Source organism: Bufo gargarizans, chromosome 6 (assembly GCF_014858855.1).
Source record: "Bufo gargarizans isolate SCDJY-AF-19 chromosome 6, ASM1485885v1, whole genome shotgun sequence".
In the NCBI taxonomy this organism is placed as follows: Eukaryota; Metazoa; Chordata; class Amphibia; order Anura; family Bufonidae; genus Bufo; species Bufo gargarizans.
In genome coordinates, this window is record NC_058085.1 from 223,238,930 (window position 1) to 223,259,697 (window position 20,768).

At 40.9% G+C, this 20,768-nt stretch overlaps 1 protein-coding gene across 3 annotated transcripts in view; it reads left to right on the forward strand.

The window, feature by feature from the left end:
• Positions 1–20,078, forward strand: part of ZNF511 (zinc finger protein 511) — a 291,268-nt gene extending 271,190 nt beyond the window's left edge. For all 3 annotated transcript variants that reach the window (XR_006390510.1, XM_044299124.1, XM_044299125.1), the window contains one exon: positions 19,848–20,078. Coding sequence is in view for 1 of the 3 variants with exons in the window: in XM_044299125.1 (XP_044155060.1) it covers positions 19,848–19,887 (40 nt within the window). In the remaining 2 variants the exon portion in view is untranslated. The remainder of the gene's footprint in view (positions 1–19,847) is intronic.
• Positions 20,079–20,768: the final 690 nt, after the last annotated feature.

Here is a 20,768-nt window from a genome sequence, read left to right on the forward strand (position 1 = left end):
AACTCCAGATTCCCAATTTGGGGATCTATATGCTAACCCATAGGTATTTTTAAGGATGGAGAGGAATTCACAGGGACTTTGATTGGGCCTACATGCAAGGTTTTATATGTTGCGTTTTGCAGCAGTAATGGTTCGGTAAGGTCCGAATTCCAGTTTAATTTCATGCAAGAGATCTTGCCAATCTTGAATTCCTCTATCCCTAAAGGAAATAAAATAGTGACGGTACTTATCTTCAAATGCCCATGGTAGATATCTGATCTTGTCAACATCCGAGTACAATTTTACAGAATCCATAGTGGATCCATACCGTTCTAAGTGGTTCGCAAGAAGAACCCTTTTTAGAGAACTTGGGTACAGTGGCATTTAGAAACTTTATGATGCTTGAGGAACTCTGGTCCTTTTCTGAATACTGAGGATTTTTATTCCTAGAAATCACTTCAGCATATGATGCTCACCTGGGACCCTGATCCCCCTTATAGGCAAACTCATGCCTGCGTGGTAGGGAAAAAGACACACGTTTTTCCACATCACTGTCAGAATCACATGCATTTTGATTACTTCCATAGGACACATATGGCACAGATGTAACCCTAACATCTTTCTCCTAGGGGAATATGTGGAGAGAGACATCTAGGGGCTTCCGTGTTGCTGGCGCCTAGTAAGACGGTTACAGTTTGGAATGCTCGACTTAATTGGGTCGATGCCTCCTGTGTAATCATGCCATCATCTTCGGGTGGCTTGGAGTCTGGGATGGAGTCTGCTTTAAGAGCATGTGATGACATGTCTGGATATTGGGGCGTAAGATTTGGGGGGCTGGACATCCCTGAATATCAGACAGATTTCTTTCAGCATTGACTACAATATGACTTGATTTGCCTGTCTGCTGAAGTTTGGGATAACGGAGGTGCAACTCCTCCAAGTCACTTTTTGCCTTTTGATATGCATCATGGCTATGATCAAGTTTGTACTATAAGTCCTTGATCATTGCCTTTGCGGATTTTAGTTCTGTTTCTATCTTGTATACACAGGTTTTCATTTCCATTATAGACTCATCTATCTTGTGAAAGAGTACTGACCGCTAACAATGCATACAAAACAGGTGGCAATGTGCATAAAAGGTGTTGGTCTCTCTTGGTATTATCTTGTAATACATCAATATATGTCAGGTATCTATCAACCAGGCCACTTTGCTTCCATATATCCCTATGTTCTTCCAGGGCTCTTTCCTGAAGCTCATTAATCCATGTAGTCACATCCTTATTCAATTTAAGCCGTGAATGTATATATTCAACAATGTTATGGATCAGCCGCTCCGGGTTAGATGGACTATCTGCTGTAGTATGGCCACTACCCGGGTCACTGCCTGTTGCACTGATGTTCTTTGATCAATAATCAATACACAGATGTCAGCAACAATCTGGCTAGCTAAGAAGAAATATGGGACCATTCACTATCTGCACAATCAATTAAAAGAATTTTCTCGATCTCAGTGGGACCTCCATTTATGTCGTATATCTTCTATGTAAAAATAATCTTCATATAAAAGAGAGGATATCTTAATTTGTTTTGTGCAAGCAATAAGGGACAATTGTCTTCCAAAAAAAAAAATATATATATATATGTAATTTATTATACACAATATAAACCAAGAATATAAAATCAATACAATTGCAGAAAAACAATGAAGCTGTAAAATAATACCCAAAATATGCCACACGGTGGTGCTAACACACCATTATTTCAACCGTACAGTACAACTTAAAGTTACCTATAACAAAATGCAAATGCTATACTTTTAACAAACAGACCAATGATTTATATACCAGGAGAAAATTAGGATTTTGACCAATCAAAAATATATGATATTAATATGACAAAATATCCAGTTTGGCAATCAGACTACAGCATATAACTTCCCAAGGTTTAGTCCTCTTTTTAAAGGGATTCTGTCACCTCCCCTAACCCAAAAAACGATTTTAAAGCAGCCATGAAGCACAGCTTACCTTGATTAGGCTGTGCTCTTTGATCTTGTAATCCGTCCAGCAGTTTCTTCATTTTATTGATATGTAAATGAGTCCTGAAGGTGCCCAGAGGGGCGTTTTGTTCATCTTAGAGAGCCCAGTACCGCCCCTCTTACAGTGCCCAGCCCGCCTTCCTTGCACTGTCTATCCGCCCCCAGCCTGTCACAGCCTCTCCTCCCCCTCCCTCACGCCGAACAAACTTTCGCACAGGCGCAGTACCCACTGAGGGCTGCGCCTGTGCGATCAGCAGGAGACTGAGGGCAGGAGCTTCATCCTCGTCACTGGGCATGCGCTGAGCCCAGTGACGTCCGATGCTCGCTCTTCCCTCAGTCAGCAGGGAAGAGCGAGCATCGGACGTCACTGGGCTCGGCGCATGCCCAGTGACGAGGATGAAGCTCCTGCCCTCAGTCTCCTGCTGATCGCACAGGCGCAGCCCTCAGTGGGTACTGCGCCTGTGCGAAAGTTCGTTCGGCGTGAGGGAGAGGGAGGAGAGGCTGTGGCAGGCTGGGGGCGGATAGACAGTGCAAGGAAGGCGGGCTGGGCACTGTAAGAGGGGCGGTACTGGGCTCTCTAAGATGAACAAAACGCCCCTCTGGGCACCTTCAGGACTCATTTACATATCAATATTACAAGATCAAAGGGCACAGCCTAATCAAGGTAAGCTGTGCTTCATGGCTGCTTTAAAATCGTTTTTTGGGTTAGGGGAGGTGACAGAATCCCTTTAAATAATGCCAGATCTTCCATTAGCAATATGCATCTTTGCTAAGAGAATAATCTGCATTATGGAGGTGCCTAACATTATATATTCCTACAGTATGGGGACTTTTGGCTATATACCGAGAGAAATATCTTAATATCACGAGCAATAAGCACAGTACATATCTTTTAGCAATAACTTTTAAAATAAATGTTCTCTATATTCACTATGACTCTTATACAAACTGAACTTGTCATGAACTTATCTTGGCCTCTTCAACCACATGAAGCTGATTTCACTCTTAAAGGTAATGAGTATCCATTTTGACTATAATATCATCAGGTAATACTGTACAGTTAGGAAAATGCACTACACTTCTTGGGGATTTTAATTTCTGGGGAATTTTTTAACATGGGACATGGCACCTAAAATCTATGTCTAATTATTCAGGCCTGCCAAATCCATATTTTGAAGTTTGCCTCTACAGCCCTGCTGTGCGCCCATACAGCAGGCTACAAGCACACATCGGGTGTTGCCGTTTTCAGGGGGAAATGGGTAACAAAATGTGTGATGCATTTTGTCTTGTTACCCCTTGTGAAATTGAAAAATGTGTGTGTAAAGGAACTTTTTCTGGAAAAACTTAAACATTTTCATATTCATAGCCAAGTATTTCCTAATTATGTGAAACGCCTGATGGGCCAAAGTGCTCACTACAAACCTTGAAATACTCCTAGAGGGGTCTAGTTTCCGGAATGGGGTAACTTTTTGGGGGTTTCCACTGTAGGGGTCATTCAGGGTGTCTTCATATGCGACATAGCCTCCTTTTGAACCCTGTCATGTGCTAAAAAATCCAGGGTATTGCCGTATTCAGGAGGAAAAGGGTGTCCTGTTAACCCTTGTGGAAGTGAAAATTGTGGGTGTAAGCAACTTTTTCTGAAATAAATTGTAATTTTTCATTTTCACAGCCAAGTATTTTCTAATTCTGTGAATTGCCTGATGGGTCAAAGTGCCCACTATACAACTTGAAATACTCCTTGAGGGGTCTAGTTTCTGGCATGGGGTCACTTTTTTGGGGTTTACACTGTAGCGGTACCTCAGGGTGTCTTCAAATACAAAATGGCGGCTAAAAACCATTCTAGCAAAATCTGCCTACAAAATCCATATGGCGCTGCTTTCCTTATGAACATTGGCACATACCCATATCGCAGTTTACCTCCACATATGCGGTATTTCTGTAAACTGCAGAATCAGTGTAATGTATATTGAGGTTTATTTTGCTGTTAACACTTGCTGTGTTAAAAAAAAAAAAATCTTAACATAAAAAATCTACCAAAAAAGTGAAATTTTGAAATGTAACCTCCGTTTTCATTTCATTCTTGTGGAACACATCAAGGGTTAGCAAAGTTTGTAACATCAGTTTTGAATAATTTGAGGGTGCAGTTTCTAAAATGGGGTCAATTTTGGTGGGTTTCCATTACATAAGCCTATCAAAATCACTTTATAACTGAATTGTTGCTTAACCCCTTCACGACCGCAATCCGTATATATACGTGATAGCTGCACATACCCCATGCAGCTATCACGTGTATAGACGTCATGGCAGCTCTATAATCCAAGCGCTGCAAAGCGCTTGGATTAAAGCTTCTGCCCCTGCCCTGGTGCTGTCACGGACAGCATACAGTGCAGTAATGCCGGCAAGGGACCAATCAGAGTGGCCCCTTGCCGGCTATCGATCCGATTGGTTAGCAGCAGCATCCATGGGGTTAATAGAGGGAGGGGGCTCCCTCTCTCCACCATCGGGGCTTCCGCGCTGCCATGGCAACCGGATGCTTTGCAAAAGCGTCCAGTGTTGCCACCTACAGGGCATCTGATTGTATTATACTTTGCAATACAAGAGCATTGCAAAGTATAGTACAGCCATCAGCCCCACTGGATCTTCAAGATCCAAGAGGGACTTGATAAAAAAAAAAGTGAAAATAATAAAAGTAAAAATAAATAAATAAAAATGTAAAATAAAATAAAAAATCCTATAAAAAATGAAAAATAAAATAATACACATATTAGGTATCACCGCGTCCGTAACCAACGTCTCTATAAATATATCACATGATAGACCCCATCCAATAAACACCATAAAAAAATAAAAAACTGTGTAAAAAAAGCCATTTTTGTCACCTCACATCACAAAAAGTGCAACACCAAGCGATCAAAAAGGTGTATATCAAACAAATTGGTACCAATAAAACCATCACCTCATCCCGCAAAAATGAGACCCTTCATAAGAAAAAAGTTTTTTTATTTCAAATATGCTATTATTGTGTTAAAGTGAAATAAAAAGAAAAGTGTACATATTAGGTATCGCCGCATCCATAGTAACCTGCTCGATAAAAATAGCACATGACCTAACCCCTCAGGTGAACATCGTAAAAAAAAAAAAAACTGTGCCAAAAAAGCCATATTTGTCACCTTACATCACAAAAAGTGCAACAGCAAGCGATCAAAAAGGCTCATGACCCCCAAAATAGTACCAATCAAACCTCATGCCGCGAAAAATTATACCCTATTTAAGACAATCGCCCAAAAAATAAAAAAAGCTATGGCTCTCAGACTATGGAGACACTAAAACATAATTTTTTTGGGTTTCAGAGATGCTATTATTGTGTAAAACTTAAATAAATAAGAAAAAGTATACATATTAGGTATTGCCACATCCGTAATGATCTGCTCTATAAAACTGTCACATGACCTAACCCCTCAGATAAATGCTGTAAAAATAAATAAGAACTGTTCCAAAACTGCCAATTTTTTGGTCACCTTGCCCCATAAAGTGTAATAATGAATGATCAAAATATCCTATGTACCCAAAAATGGTACCAATAAAAACCAACTCTTTCTGCAAAAAACTAGCCCCTGTACAAGATGATCGGCAGAAAAATAAAAAACATATGGCGTTCAGAAAATGGACACACAAAAACATAATTTCTTTTTCAAAATTGCTTTATTATGTAAAACTGAAACAAAGAAAGTAGTCATATTTGATATCATTGCATCCGTAGCAACCTGCTCTATTTTTGTTTTTAATTAAATCATTTTTATTTTATATCCATAACATAGAAAATTTTACATACATAATATTATACAAATATAATATACACACATACATTTGACAAACTTTTATTTTCATAAATGCCAGACTCATATAAAAGAGAAAACAGAAAAGAGAACTTCTCTAACCCCCTCCCCCCCCCCCCCCCCACCCTTGTTGTCATTGTCTGGGGGAACATCCACGGCAAACAGGCACTTATAACCATGTCGCCCAAGTTCTATCCCATCTGATTTTCTGTGACTTGTTACAGATAGCAAGTTTTTCATATTTTCTCACTTTATCGACAAGTTGGTGCCATTCAAATACCGCCAGGGGATTACTTGAGCCCCAATTTCTAGCGATTATTACCCTGGCCAACATGAATGATTTCATCTAAAACAAGTTTTCCCGACCCTGTTCATCAAATAAGGGAGCGCCCAGTACCGCTGTGGTTATATCTGCCTTATAGCTATATAAGGAACATCTCCGGAGCCCAGCAAAGACCTTGGTCCAGAAATCCTGTATCATAGGACAGCCCAAGACCAGATGTAAGAAGTCCGCACCTTGGGCCTGACACCTTCGGCATCTATCTGAGACAGCCTTATAGAACCGAGAGAGAGAAATAGGAGTGTAATATAAGCGGTGTAGAATTCTAAACTGAATTAACCTGTGGTTCCCAGATATCGAGATTTTTCTAATATTCCTGTAAATCATGTCCCATTTTAGTGTTTTATCATTTCCAATATCTTGACCCCATTTCCCTTCACTTCTAAACTTGTTAATTTTGCCCATTTCCACTCTCCACTTACTATATATTAGTGAGATAGACGTATTATTCTGATATGAGTTAAAACACCAATCTATGAAGTCCTGTGTCTTGACCATAAACACCTCTTTATCTTTAGTGGACATAAACGCATGTTTGGCCTGGGATTATTTGTACTTATCTAATATTTTAACATCCCTGTGTCCGAATATATCCGATAAAGTCCTCATCTCACCATTGTGTATCATTTGCTCTACCCTAATTATTCCCCTTCTTTCCCAAAATTCTATATCCTCCATCTTATTAAATTCATTCAAGTGTATATTATACCATAAAGGGGTGAATTTAAATATATGTGTTATTCCCGAACTAGCTTTAAGTGAGTTACAAACCAGTTGCATAGAGTGCGATATAATACATTCCCCCCCCTCCCATATGTCCAGTTTCTAAAACACTAAATATATTAGATTGAGACCCTCTGTAGTTTCTATTAAGTTTAGAAAATATATGCAAAGGGGCTGAAATATACCACTGTATTTGGGAGGCTAAGTAATAGCCCCATAGGCAAGGGAGGGACAAACCGCCACTCTCCTCTGCTAACCATAAATAATTCTGTTTAATGCGCACTCTTTTCCTGCCCCAGATTAAATCATTAAATGATCTCTCCAGAGCTTTAAAATGTGCGTCTTCAATCCCTATCGGGCAGGGGATCAGTTGGTATAGTATCTGTGGGAGAAGAGCCATTTTAATTAATGTGATCCTTTCCGCCTGTCCCAATGTCAGCTTTTGCCACACGTGTATTTTGTTTTTTGTTTTATCTATCAATGGGATAATATTCAGTTTAATATACAGGGTGGGTCATTTATATGGCTATACACCTTAATAAAATGGGAATGGTTGGTGATATTAACTTCCTGTTTGTGGCACATTAGTATATGTGAAAGGGGAAACTTTTCAAGATTTCAAGATGGGTGGTGACCATGGCGGCCATTTTGAAGTCAGCCATTTTGAATCCAACTTTTGTTTTTTAAATAGGAAGAGGGTCATGTGACACATCAAACATATTGGGAATTTCACAAGAAAAACAATGGTATGCTTGGTTTTAACTTTAACTTTATTCTTTCATGAGTTATTTACAAGTTTCTGACCACTTATAAAATGTGTTCAATGTGCTGCCCATTGTGTTGGATTGTCAATGCAACCCTCTTCTCCCACTCTTCACACACTGATAGCAACACCGCAGGAGAAATGCTAGCACAGGCTTCCAGTATCCGTAGTTTCAGGTGCCGCACATCTCGTATCTTCACAGCATATGCTGTGCAGCACCTGAAACTACAGATACTGGAAGCCTGCGCTAGCAATTCTCCTGCGGTGTTGCTATCAGTGTGTGAACAGTGGGAGAAGAGGGTTGTATTGACAATCCATGGTCTATTCAGACCCTAAATTCCCTGTAGGGGTCCCTAACTGAAAATAAAAATATTTCTTTATTAGTTATTATTTTAAAATAAATGAACCAAACAACTATAGAAAACTATTAAAATTATCAGTGTCTGATGGAGGGTACAATTGGGGTGTATGAATGTATTTGCCTTTGTCACATGTAGCCACTGTGGAGTGCAATGCCTCCCATTCATTTATATGGGGTATAGCTGCACTTACAAGCCTCTGCTAATACTTTGTTTGTGCATTCATACAATGTGATGGCAGATTGGGCGCTCCTATTAAGATCCTTTTATCGTTCGGCCTTTATATTCAGGCTGGACAACAGTGAAACAATGTTGCTAGGTTTGTGTGTACTTTTGAAGCTGCCACTAGTCTGCTCAATTCACTTGTCTCTAGGCTACACTCTACACTTTTGTGCTACTGACTGCTCTATTTCATCCATAGATGTCACTGTTCGTGCTAAACCGCTCATGTGGCATGCTCAATTCCACTCCTCAATGTCTGGTGCTGTCTCTGCAGCGTACTCTTTTTTACTAGTCCCTAACATTTCAGGCACTGTTTAAAATACAGGACGTCATACCACCCCTCCCGACATGTTTCGCCACGCTCGGTGGCTTCGTCAGGGGATGTGGGGTATGTGGACGCCGCGCGCATGTCTCGACCCTCCTAAATAGCTTTCTAGGTCCCGCCCACCTATCCCAAGTTTCCCTTCAGCCAATCACTGTGGGCGCTCCGGTAAGGTCCTCAAGTCAAAGCACAGGATGTCTCTCTGACACACATCCTGTGCACCATTCTCCTCCCCCGTAGTGACTCACTGCTGACGTCACATTTGTTTCGTCAGATGACTAATGGGGCAGTACCCACCAGGGCGGTACCCGGTAAGGTCCTCAGGTCAAAGCACATGATGTCTCTCTGACACACATCCTGTGCTCTATTCTCCTTCCCCTTAGTGACTCACTGCTGACGTCACATTTGTTTCGTCAGATGACTAATGGGGCGGTACCCACCAGGGCGGTACCCGGTAAGGTCCTCAAGTCAAAGCACATGATGTCTCCCTGACGCACATACTGTGCGCCATTCTCCTCCCCCTTTGTGACTCACTGCTGACGTCACACTTGTTTCGTCAGATGACTAATGGGGCAGTATCCACCAGAACGAATTAGGTGAGATCGTCACTTCTCTCCACCTTTTATTCGCCCAACCCCATCTCCTTCTCCTTAATTACACTTTTAACCCATCCATGTCCCTCATTGACATACAATATTTAATGCATGCCACCTTACTGTATACACCATTAGGTGCAAAATTAGTCTGCAATTTACATTCTGTATGAGGGGGACGGACAAGCAGCGTTTTTGGAGTATGGGGTTTAACACTCTGTCAGTCACAATGGGTTGATGTTTTAATATTAGTTATATTTTCAATATAAGCATGTTGGACAACTGATATAGGCAGCTCCGAGAATGGGTCCAAATACAGGTCAGATGTCTGTGGAGCCCTTGTGGACATATCTTTAAAAATAGTGGGGACTCCATATGTTATATTGAAAATATAACTAATATTAAAACATCAACCCATTGTGACTGACAGAGTGTTAAACCCCATACTCCAAAAACACTGCTTGTCCGTCCCCCTCATACAGAATGTAAATTGCAGACTAATTCTGCACCTAATGGTGTATACAGTAAGGTGGCATGCATTAAATATTGTATGTCAATGAGGGACATGGATGGGTTAAAAGTGTAATTAAGGAGAAGGAGATGGGGTTGGGCGAATAAAAGGTGGAGAGAAGTGACGATCTCACCTAATTCGCTCTGGTGGATACTGCCCCATTAGTCATCTGACAAAACAAGTGTGACGTCAGCAGTCAGTCACAAAGGGGGAGGAGAATGGCGCACAGTATGTGCGTCAGGGAGACATCATGTGCTTTGACTTGAGGACCTTACCGGGTACCGCCCTGGTGGGTACCGCCCCATTAGTCATCTGACGAAACAAATGTGACGTCAGCAGTGAGTCACTAAGGGGGAGGAGAATAGAGCACAGGATGTGCGTCAGAGAGACATCATGTGCTTTGACCTGAGGACCTTACCGGGTACCGCCCTGGTGGGTAACGCCCCATTAGTCATCTGACGAAACAAATGTGACGTCAGCAGTGAGTCACTACGGGGGAGGAGAATGGTGCACAGGATGTGTGTCAGAGAGACATCCTGTGCTTTGACTTGAGGACCTTACCGGAGCGCCCACAGTGATTGGCTGAAGGGAAACTTGGGATAGGTGGGCGGGACCTAGAAAGCTATTTAGGAGGGTCGAGACATGCGCGCGGCGTCCACATACCCCACATCCCCTGACGAAGCCACCGAGCGTGGCAAAACATGTCGGGAGGGGTGGTATGACGTCCTGTATTTTAAACAGTGCCTGAAATGTTAGGGACTAGTAAAAAAGAGTACGCTGCAGAGACAGCACCAGACATTGAGGAGTGGAATTGAGCATGCCACATGAGCGGTTTAGCACGAACAGTGACATCTATGGATGAAATAGAGCAGTCAGTAGCACAAAAGTGTAGAGTGTAGCCTAGAGACAAGTGAATTGAGCAGACTAGTGGCAGCTTCAAAAGTACACACAAACCTAGCAACATTGTTTCACTGTTGTCCAGCCTGAATATAAAGGCCGAACGATAAAAGGATCTTAATAGGAGCGCCCAATCTGCCATCACATTGTATGAATGCACAAACAAAGTATTAGCAGAGGCTTGTAAGTGCAGCTATACCCCATATAAATGAATGGGAGGCATTGCACTCCACAGTGGCTACATGTGACAAAGGCAAATACATTCATACACCCCAATTGTACCCTCCATCAGACACTGATAATTTTAATAGTTTTCTATAGTTGTTTGGTTCATTTATTTTAAAATAATAACTAATAAAGAAATATTTTTATTTTCAGTTAGGGACCCCTACAGGGAATTTAGGGTCTGAATAGACCATAGATGTGTTATTACTAATAATATCCCGAGGGTTCCTAAAAGGGACTTTATTTAATAAACCGCATTGACAATCCAACACAATGGGCAGCACATTGAACACATTTTATAAGTGGTCAGAAACTTGTAAATAACTCATGAAAGAATAAAGTTACGTTAAAACCAAGCACACCATTGTTTTTCTTGTGAAATTCCCAATAAGTTTGATGTGACACATGACCCTCTTCCTATTGGAAAAAACAAAAGTTGGATTAAAAATGGCCGACTTCAAAATGGCCGCCATGGTCACCACCCAACTTGAAAAGTTTCCCCCCTCACATATACTAATGTGCCACAAACAGGAAGTTAATATCACCAACCATTCCCATTTTATTAAGGTGTATCCATATAAATGGCCCACCCTGTATTCTTTCCCCATGGGGCTGATCCGAACCCCCAGGTATTCCAGTGAGTCTGTTAACGATAAACATCTAACATCTATAACATTAACTAGGGTGTCACAGCTACTATCTCTGGCTGTGACCTTCTGTCCTTGCTCGTTCGGCGCTCCTCGCTGAAGCTTCGTTTCTGTGTGTTATTTGTGGTTCTGTATGGGTTAACTCCCCTGTGTTCTTATTAGGAGTTAATCCTCTCTGTCTGCTCCATGGGTGTGGCCTCTCTGCTGCACCCATGGAACCTGTATATATGGCTGAGGTTTCCTCACTTCTGTGTCAGCTCTCCTGGTGTGTGTTGTCTTGTCCTGCCCCTTGTTTGTACCCACTCTCCCATTCTGCTGACCCATAGAATCTGTGTCTGTCTGTGCTCTGTGGTTTTCCCTACTTGTTCATTGATGTCCTCTTTCCTGTGTTTCTGTATCTGTCCTGCCAGTTATGTTTGTTACCTTGTGTGTATTCATGTCTCTGTTCAGCAAGCCCTTGCTGCACCTTTCTTTGCAGCAGAGTGCCATGGGTAAGGCCATGCAGTTTACTACTGGTGGAGCAAGTCCTTCTCTGCTCATTGTCACTCCTGTTTCCTTGCTATGAACTCCTGCTTGTGTGATTAGTTGCCCTGTTTGTATTTGCCTGTCTATGTTATGTATGCCTATGTGCCGTCGGGACCTTCTGGTACCTGTTGTCCATTCGTCACTGTCTAGTTCACGCTCCAGAGTGGACCCTGGCAACTTCCTGCTGCAAAGCCTAACCCTACCATCCGGGGCCCTAGTGAATACCAGGACTTGCTTAGTCACGGCCCTCTGGAGTATTACTAGACAGTGGCGCAGTGGGGGTTTGCTCCCACTGTGCTGACGGTACATAGAGCTCATGTTTTGTCTGTGCTGCCTTCCCTGGTTTTTGTTTGTGCAATAAACTCTTGTGTGTCTGTACCTGATTTCCGTTTGTTTATTGCTTGACGACGCGGTGGTCTCTCCTGGGACCTCCAACTCGTGACATAGGGGCATTCTATTTAACGGAAGTAAAGCTGATTTCTGCCAGTTCACTTTGTATCCAGAGAAGAGGCTGTATTCATTTATTATCTGCATCACATAGGGCAGGGCCAAATATCCATTCCTTAAATATATAAGGACATCATCAGCGTACAAACTAATTTTATCCTGTACATCCTGGGTCCCAAAGCCCAAGATACACGTGTCCTGTCTAATTCGGCGTGCTAGGGGCTCCAAAAAAATAGCAAATGAGAGGGGATAAAGGGCAACCCTGTCTAGTACCCATCTGTAGTTCCAAGGGATCTGACAGAAAGCCGTTTACATTTATCCTTGCCCTAGGCGATGCATACAATAACTTAACCCACTGGACGAAATTAGGGCCAAAATTCATCCTATGCATCACTTCCCACAGAAAGTTCCACTCCACCCTGTCAAATGCCTTAGCGGCGTCTAAGGACAGGATGGAGCGGTTCTCTCCCTCTCCCAGATGGATATTCATTAAAGTTCTTCGGATATTAGTCTGGGCTGAGTGCCTTGGTATAAAACCTGTTTGATCAGTATGAATTATCTTAGCTATTACCCTCTTAAGTCTATTAGCCAGCGCCTTGGCGCCGATTTTATAGTCAGTATTAAGTAAGGAGATGGGTCTATATGACCCCATCTCTAACTTATTTTTTCCCTTTTTTAAGACCAATGTGATAGTAGCTTCAGACATTGATGCAGGTAGACGACCCTCTTTCCAGGACACATTTAATACCTGGAGCAAGTGAGGTAACAACACCTCACTATACCGCCGATATAGTTCAAAAGGGAGGCCATCTGCCCCAGGGGAGGAATTACCTCTAGTTGTTTTCAGTGCCTCCAGAGGTTGGAGGGGGTCTCCAGCATCATTCGGTCCTCCTGGGAGAGGATGGGCAGGTTAATCCTATCCAGGAATATCTTATGATCAACCTGTAGCCCATTTAACTCCTACCTGTATAAAGTAGCAAAGTAGCTGGCAAATTCTTGTTCAATATCCACCCTATCTATACATATATTTCCTGTGCACGTTTTAATACTTTTGATTACAGTGGTAGTTTGTTGATTTTGTATTAACGAGGCTAGTAATCTCCCTGGCTTACCCACCTCACTAAACTGTCTTTGCCCTGAAAAAAAAAGATCTTTTGTTGACATTTATCTTGCAAGTGCTGATTGTATTCCTCCCTTGCCTTACGTAATCCCCGCTGTACCTCTGGTCTTTGGTCCGTGGCTATCCTCCCTTGTAAGGCGTGTACGCACTGTTCCAGGGCTGTCTCCTTTTTAATATAGGAAGCTTTAGCTTTATGAATTCTAGAGTAAAAAATGCCTCGGATAAAGGCTTTAAAGTCATCCCAAACATAATGTTCGTGAGTAGTACCAACATTAAGATTCCAGAATTCTTCCAACTCCCTCCCTATGTCTCCCTGTTCCTGAAGTATATGAGGGTTCAGTCTAAAAGTACAAGGCCTTCCAACTCCCTCCCACCTTTTTATTACTAGAAGAATTGGAGAGTGATCTGATATCGTATGTGACTCATATTTCATACGAACAATCCTTTCAATAAAGTTAACCGTTGTAAAGGCCAGATCTATCCTGGATAGGGCAGTACAGGATCGGCTAAAGCAGGAGTATGCTCTTGCATCACCACACAGGTGTCGCCAGACATCTATTACCGCCATTTCCTGACATATATTGGCTAGTGGCGATATTCCTCCTGTTCCCGAACTGTTCCGAAATCCTGAAGAGACCCTGTCCAAACCGCGGTCCATAACCTCATTAAAATCTCCTAGCAATAAAATTGGACAGATATCCCTTTGGCTTACAAAGTCAAAGAGTTGGGAGATAACATACAAAGAGAAGGGTGGAGAGATATAAACAAACGCCAATGTACATATTGTCTGGGACCATCTGCAGTGGAGAAACACAAACCTGCCCTCCTTATCTATTCTTTGTCCAATAGGTTCATACTGTACTTTGTTATGTATATACACACTGACCCCACGGGAGAAAGAGGAGAGACAGGAGTGGTACTCAGCCTGTGCCCACCTTTTTTTCATACACAACACTTTCTCAGGAGTTAGGTGCGTTTCGACTAGGCACACAATCGCTGGGAGATGTTTATGATATCAGCCACAATTACTCTTTTAGTCCTGTCCGCTAGGCCACTGACATTCCATACAAAAAGTCTATCTGTCATTAGTTTGTGATTATCCTGATTCTAGGTCCGTCCTTAATAGTACTGCCTCTCCAGCCGGTCCGCCATAGTTATGCCCCAAGACAACGACTCCCCTCCCAGCCTCCCACCCCCCAATCCCCCATCCTGGTCATCAGAGAGTAGCATCCCTCCCAGATAGCCTCTATATATTTGCACTCCCCACCCTCGCTGCCCATAACCACTCTAAATTTAATTAGCTATGCCCTCCTGCACCATCCATGATACTAATCCATCCAATTTGGGGAAAAACAAAGTCTTTCCTTCATATACTAATCTAAGAGTTGCAGGATACATCATAGAGTATTTTATTTTTATAGATGCAAGCAGTTTTTTTACCTCTCGAAATGCCCTGCATCTATCTTGGGTATTTTTAGAGAAATCTGGGTAAATCTCAATCCGTCTGTCATTAAACTGCAGGTCTTTAATGTCACGCTTTCCTCTCAGGATCCTATCTCTATCTTTTTCCGATAAGAATCTAACCAGCATTGTCCTCGGGGGGAGGGGGGGGGGGGCACCTGGTGGCGGTTTTCTAGCTGTAATCCTGTGCGCCCTCTCCACACAAAAAGAGGGCGAAAAGGCTTCCTTTCCAATATTATCTAATAACCAGCCCTGTATAAACTCCTCCGCCGCATCACCCTCCGCCCCCTCCAGGAATCCTATCAACCTTAAATTAGATCTTCTGGACGTGTCCTCCAGGGAGGCCAATTTATCCTTCAATATTTTATTCTCAGATTCCAAAATATTGGCTTTCCCTGAGGTCACGTCCAGGTCCTTTTTCATTTCCTTAGTAACATCCTGCAGCTCCTTAACTCTGTCTCGTATTTTATTCATTTCTTCTTTTATGATAGAGATGTCAGTTTGTACCAAGGCAACCTTTAGGGAAAGGTCCCTTAATGATTGATTAGACAATTGGACCGCAGCCAATATGTCTGTCAATTTATTATCAATCACATCCATCTTATTTTCTCCCCCCCCCCTTCCCCCGTAATCCCCTCTGTCTCACTCCTCAGGTCTATTTTATCTAAGATACCAGGGGTTTCCTGGGATGTCTGTGACTTCTGAGCTTGTCTTGTCTTATGCGGGGAAGCTTTTTTTTAGAAATCAATCTATTTTTGCTGAAGGGCTACTCGGGCCTGAGCTTTTAGGTGATGACTGCCCCATAGATTTCCTATTGACCGGCTTTGGAGGCATCTTCCCTTTATGATATCAGACTATCAGAATATAAAACTTATGAAACTCAAAGAGGATACAAAAGATAATCTTAGTCACGATATTCCACCTCCTCCTCCTCCTCTGAAAAAAACTGTAATATTCTAAGTACCTACAAGAAAATTAATTGTTAAGCAAGACACAGAGAGTGGTGCACTTGGAAAAAATAATGCTCTAATATCTGGGCACGATGATATCAAATGTCGAACTCTCATTACAGTTCCTGTACAGAATTCCACGCCTATAAACTCATAGATGTTAATAGAGTAAAAACTGGTGAGGCAGATAAGCAACCAGGAAGAAAGAGAATTAGATGGCAAAAGTCACCGATCAGTAAACTATTAGTTATCGGGGTCCAACGCTGGTAGGGTTTGACAGAGATAACGCTCTACTTTTCCGGATATAATAATATTATCCAGCAATACTACCAGCATTAATACCGTTAGATTTCTGTACCCTTTTCAGCTTATATACCCATTCGTCCATCAATATGTACTCCGCTTACAATACAACTCCAGCACATAAATCCCAAGCATATACACATATATAGATTCATCTACAGTACTTGAGTGAGAGGTTAGGAGATAAAAATAGCACATGATCTACCTTGTCAGATGAATCTTGTAAAAAAAATAATAATATATAACTGTGCCAAAACCATTTTTCAGTTACCTTGCCTTACAAAAAACTTTATATAGAGCAATTAAAAATCATATGTACCCCAAAATAGTACCAATAAAACTGGCACCTTATCCCCTAGTTTCCAAAATAGGGTAACTTTTTGGGAGTTTCTACTGTAAGGGTGCATCAGGGGGGCCTTAAATGGGACATGGCATCTAAAACCAGTTTAGCAAAATCTGCCTTCCGAAAACCATACAGCGTTCCTTTCCATCTGTGCCCTGCCATGCGCCCTTACATCAGTTTACGACCACATGTGGGGTGTTTCTGTAAACCGCTGAATCAGGGTAATAAATGTTGAGTTTGTTTGGCTGTTAACCCTCAATGTGTTAAAGAAAAAAATGTAATGCAATGGAAAATCTGCCAAAAAAGTGAAATTAATTTCATCTCTATTTTCCTTTAATTCTTGTGGAACACCTAAAGGGTTAACAAAGTTTGTAAAATCAGTTTTGAGTAACTTGAGGGGTGTAGTTTCTACAATGGGGTCATTTATGGGGGGTTTCCACTATGTAAGCCCCACAAAGTGAATTTAGACCTGAACTGGGGGTTTTGGAAGTTTTCTTAAACATTTTAAGAATTGCTTCTAAACTTCTTAGGGTACTTTCACACTAGCGTTTTTCTTTTCCGGCATAGAGTTCCGTCACAGGGGCTCTATACCGGAAAAGAACTGATCAGGCATATCCCCATGCATTCTGAATGGAGAATAATCCGTTCAGTTTGCATCAGGATGTCTTCAGTTCAGTCGTTTTGACTGATCAGGCAAAAGAGAAAACCGCAGCATGCTACGGTTTTCTCTCCGGCCAAAAAAACTGAAGACATGCCTGAACGGCGGATCCGGCATTTTTTCCCATAGGAATGTATTAGCGCCGGATCCGGCATTCAGAATGCCGGATCTGGCGTTCCGGCATGCGCATGCGCAGATCGGTAAAAATGAGAAAAATGTACAAGACGGATCCGTCGGTCCGCATGACAAGCGGAGAGACGGATCCGTCCTTGCAATGCATTTGTGAGACGGATCCGCATCCGGATCCGTCTCACAAATGCTTTCAGGCAGCAGCAGATCGGCGGATCCGGCGTCCAGTTTCAGGCAGCAGCAGATCGGCGGATCCGGCGGCCTTCTAACGTCCTAAAAAAATAAAATGACATTTCCAAAATGATGCCAACATAAAGTAGACATATGGGAAATGTTAAGTAATAAATATTTTATTAGGTATGACTTTCTGTTTTAGAAGCAGAGAAATAGAAATTTAGAAAATTGAAAATTTTTCAAAATTTTTGATAAATTTGGGATTTTTTCATAAATAAAGGTGAAATATATTGACTCAAATTTATGACTATCATGAAGTACAATATGTCACGAGAAAACAATCTCAGAATGGCTTGGATAAATAAAAGTGTTCCAAAGCAATTACCACATAAAGTGACGCATGTCAGATTTGTAAATTTTGACCTGGACCCTTGGTCATTAGAGGGTTAAAAAAATGTTTTTGGGAAATTATGGTTAAAATTTTAAAAATTGCTTCTCAAATTTGAAGCCTTCTAAAATGACATTTACAAAATTATGCCAACATAAAGTAGACATATGGAAAATTTTGATTGATAACTATTTTATGAGTTATCTATCTTAAAATTAGAGAAATTCAAATTTAGAAAATTGTGAATTTTTCTAAATTTGGGGTAAATTGGGATTTTTTTTTACAAATAAAGGTGTAATATATTGACTCAAATTTATGACATGAAGTACAATGTGTCACGAAAAAACAGTCTCAGCACGGCTTGGATAAGTAAATGCGTTCCAAAGTTATTAGCACATAAAGTAATGCATGTCAGATTTGCAAAAATCGACCTGGGATTTAAGATGAAAAGTGGCTTGGTACTGAAAGGGTTAAAAAAATGCTAAAATGTCTACAATTCTGTTTTCACTTTCTCATTATAGGGTATTGAATGCAGATAGACTGAGAAGAATTTAATTTTTTTTTTATTATAGCACAAGACCCCAATATAACAAAATGTAAAAAAAAAAGTGAAATGGTCTGAAGACTTTCCAAATGTGTTGTATATCCAAGATAGTGAATAAATGTAGTCCAGTTCACCACTTCAGAGGCAGGAAGAAATGTGGAAGACAATATCCAGTACTGCAATGAGAATCCTGAAATAAACTTCTTTATTCAATAGGATAAAACACCCAGCATGCTGGTACAGAAGTACACTTACATGTTTAGGACCAAATGGTCCTTAGTCATAGCATAACCATCACATATTCAGGAGCCCATTAAAAATAGATCATCACCTCAATTGGGGAGATTATTAATATATGAGTATGTTCTTATTAAATCACCACCCTCAAGGTGGTGCTACCTGTGCATCTCACTTCTACACCTGTTTTTTAATGAGCTCATAATGACTAAGGACCATTTTGTCTAAAACATGTAAGCATACCTCTGTACTACCATACTCAATATTTTATCTGATTGAATAAAGACTTCTGTCCAGGATTCCCGTTGCAGTACAGGATATTTTTGTAATGTAATGTGAATTCATAAGAATTGAGAATGAATACGTTTACACAGACTAAGTGAATAAATATAAATTCTCAGTTTGATTTTAATATAAGATAAAACAGAGAAATCACATACAAAATAGTAAAAGTAAATAATCCTCTCTGGCCATCTATGCAGTATAGGGTGGCATTCCGGTCACCATGTCTTAGCACATGGATGACACCCCAGAGTGTACAAGAAATAGGGCAAATCAATACTTATATCCTACCTAGAATGAAGTCTTCAGTGGACTACCCTAAATGCATCTGTGCCACAGAGTTTAAACCTTGTAGCCCCTCCTCCAATGTGCAGCACACGTCTCTAAGATCACTCAGGAATGTAGTCTTTTTGGCACAATGGGGGATAGGTACTAGATTTAAAAGGCACATCATTACACAGAATTGTAATAATAAAAGGGAACAGAATTAAAGGGACAGAAGCAATTAGTACTTAAAAAATACCTTAACAATACAATTGTTTTCTAGCCACACATTGAGCACAAGAATAAAGGTGCATTTTCAGCGTTTTTACAAATTACAAAAAGGATCAAGAGCCACATCTTGATCACCATAAACATATCAAAACAATATTGTGGATAGTATCTGACATAATTGATCTGTCAGGTTCCCTTTAAGAATTCTGGTATTGTATAGGAAGCTAATTTTGATATTTTGCGAACCTCCTACATAGTATGCTATTCTGGTTTTAGCCTAACATAAATGTGTTATTTTGGTATATTTTTTATTTTCTTTTTTTTCTTTTTCACTTTTAGTGAGGAATCATGTGACAAGTCATCTCTGGTGAAAATGTAAAGTGATCCCTTTAAGGCGGTGCAAAAATAGTAATTTATGATGGGATGTAGAAATATCATACAAGGTTTATTCTCTTTTATTATTATTTTCCTCTTAATATATACTTTTTTCCTGTGCTTTTGGTAAATCTCTTTGAGATTCAGGTGGAGAAAACAGGTCCTTGTTTTCATTTTGTTAAATGTGTACCTTTTTACTTTAGTAATAAAGATGAATTGGTATTTGCCATTTGGTGGTGTTTTTGATTTCTTGTACTCATTAGATATTTATTTAGTTATGGAGTTTCTAAGTTAACTACGTGGCAGTGTGATGTCTGCCATTCATTCATGTAGGGACATCTAAGTCAATTTTGAAACCGGGTCGTTTTCTCATTCATTTCTATGAGTATGTGAACATGGTATGTTTGTGTTTATTTCCTCGTTGCAGTTTTTTTTTTCCTATTTATTCCTATGGGGACATCAGTTTGGTATGTTTACATATATCTCCACTCTAGAGATATCTCCTTAAAAATGCAGCAATAAACACAGCTAGTGAGTAGTGTTGAGCAATTAGAAGTGAAACAAATTTCAGGAAAACTTCATTTCGCCACAAATCCAAATTTCCTCTCGATTCGTAGTAATTAGAGTTGAGCGAACACCTGGATGTTCGGGTTCGAGAAGTTCGGCCGAACATCCCGGAAATGTTCGGGTTCGGGATCCGAACCCGATCCGAACTTCGTCCCGAACCCGAACCCCATTGAAGTCAATGGGGACCCGAACTTTTCGGCACTAAAAAGGCTGTAAAACAGCCCAGGAAAGAGCTAGAGGGCTGCAAAAGGCAGCAACATGTAGGTAAATCCCCTGCAAACAAATGTGGATAGGGAAATGAATTAAAATAAAAATTAA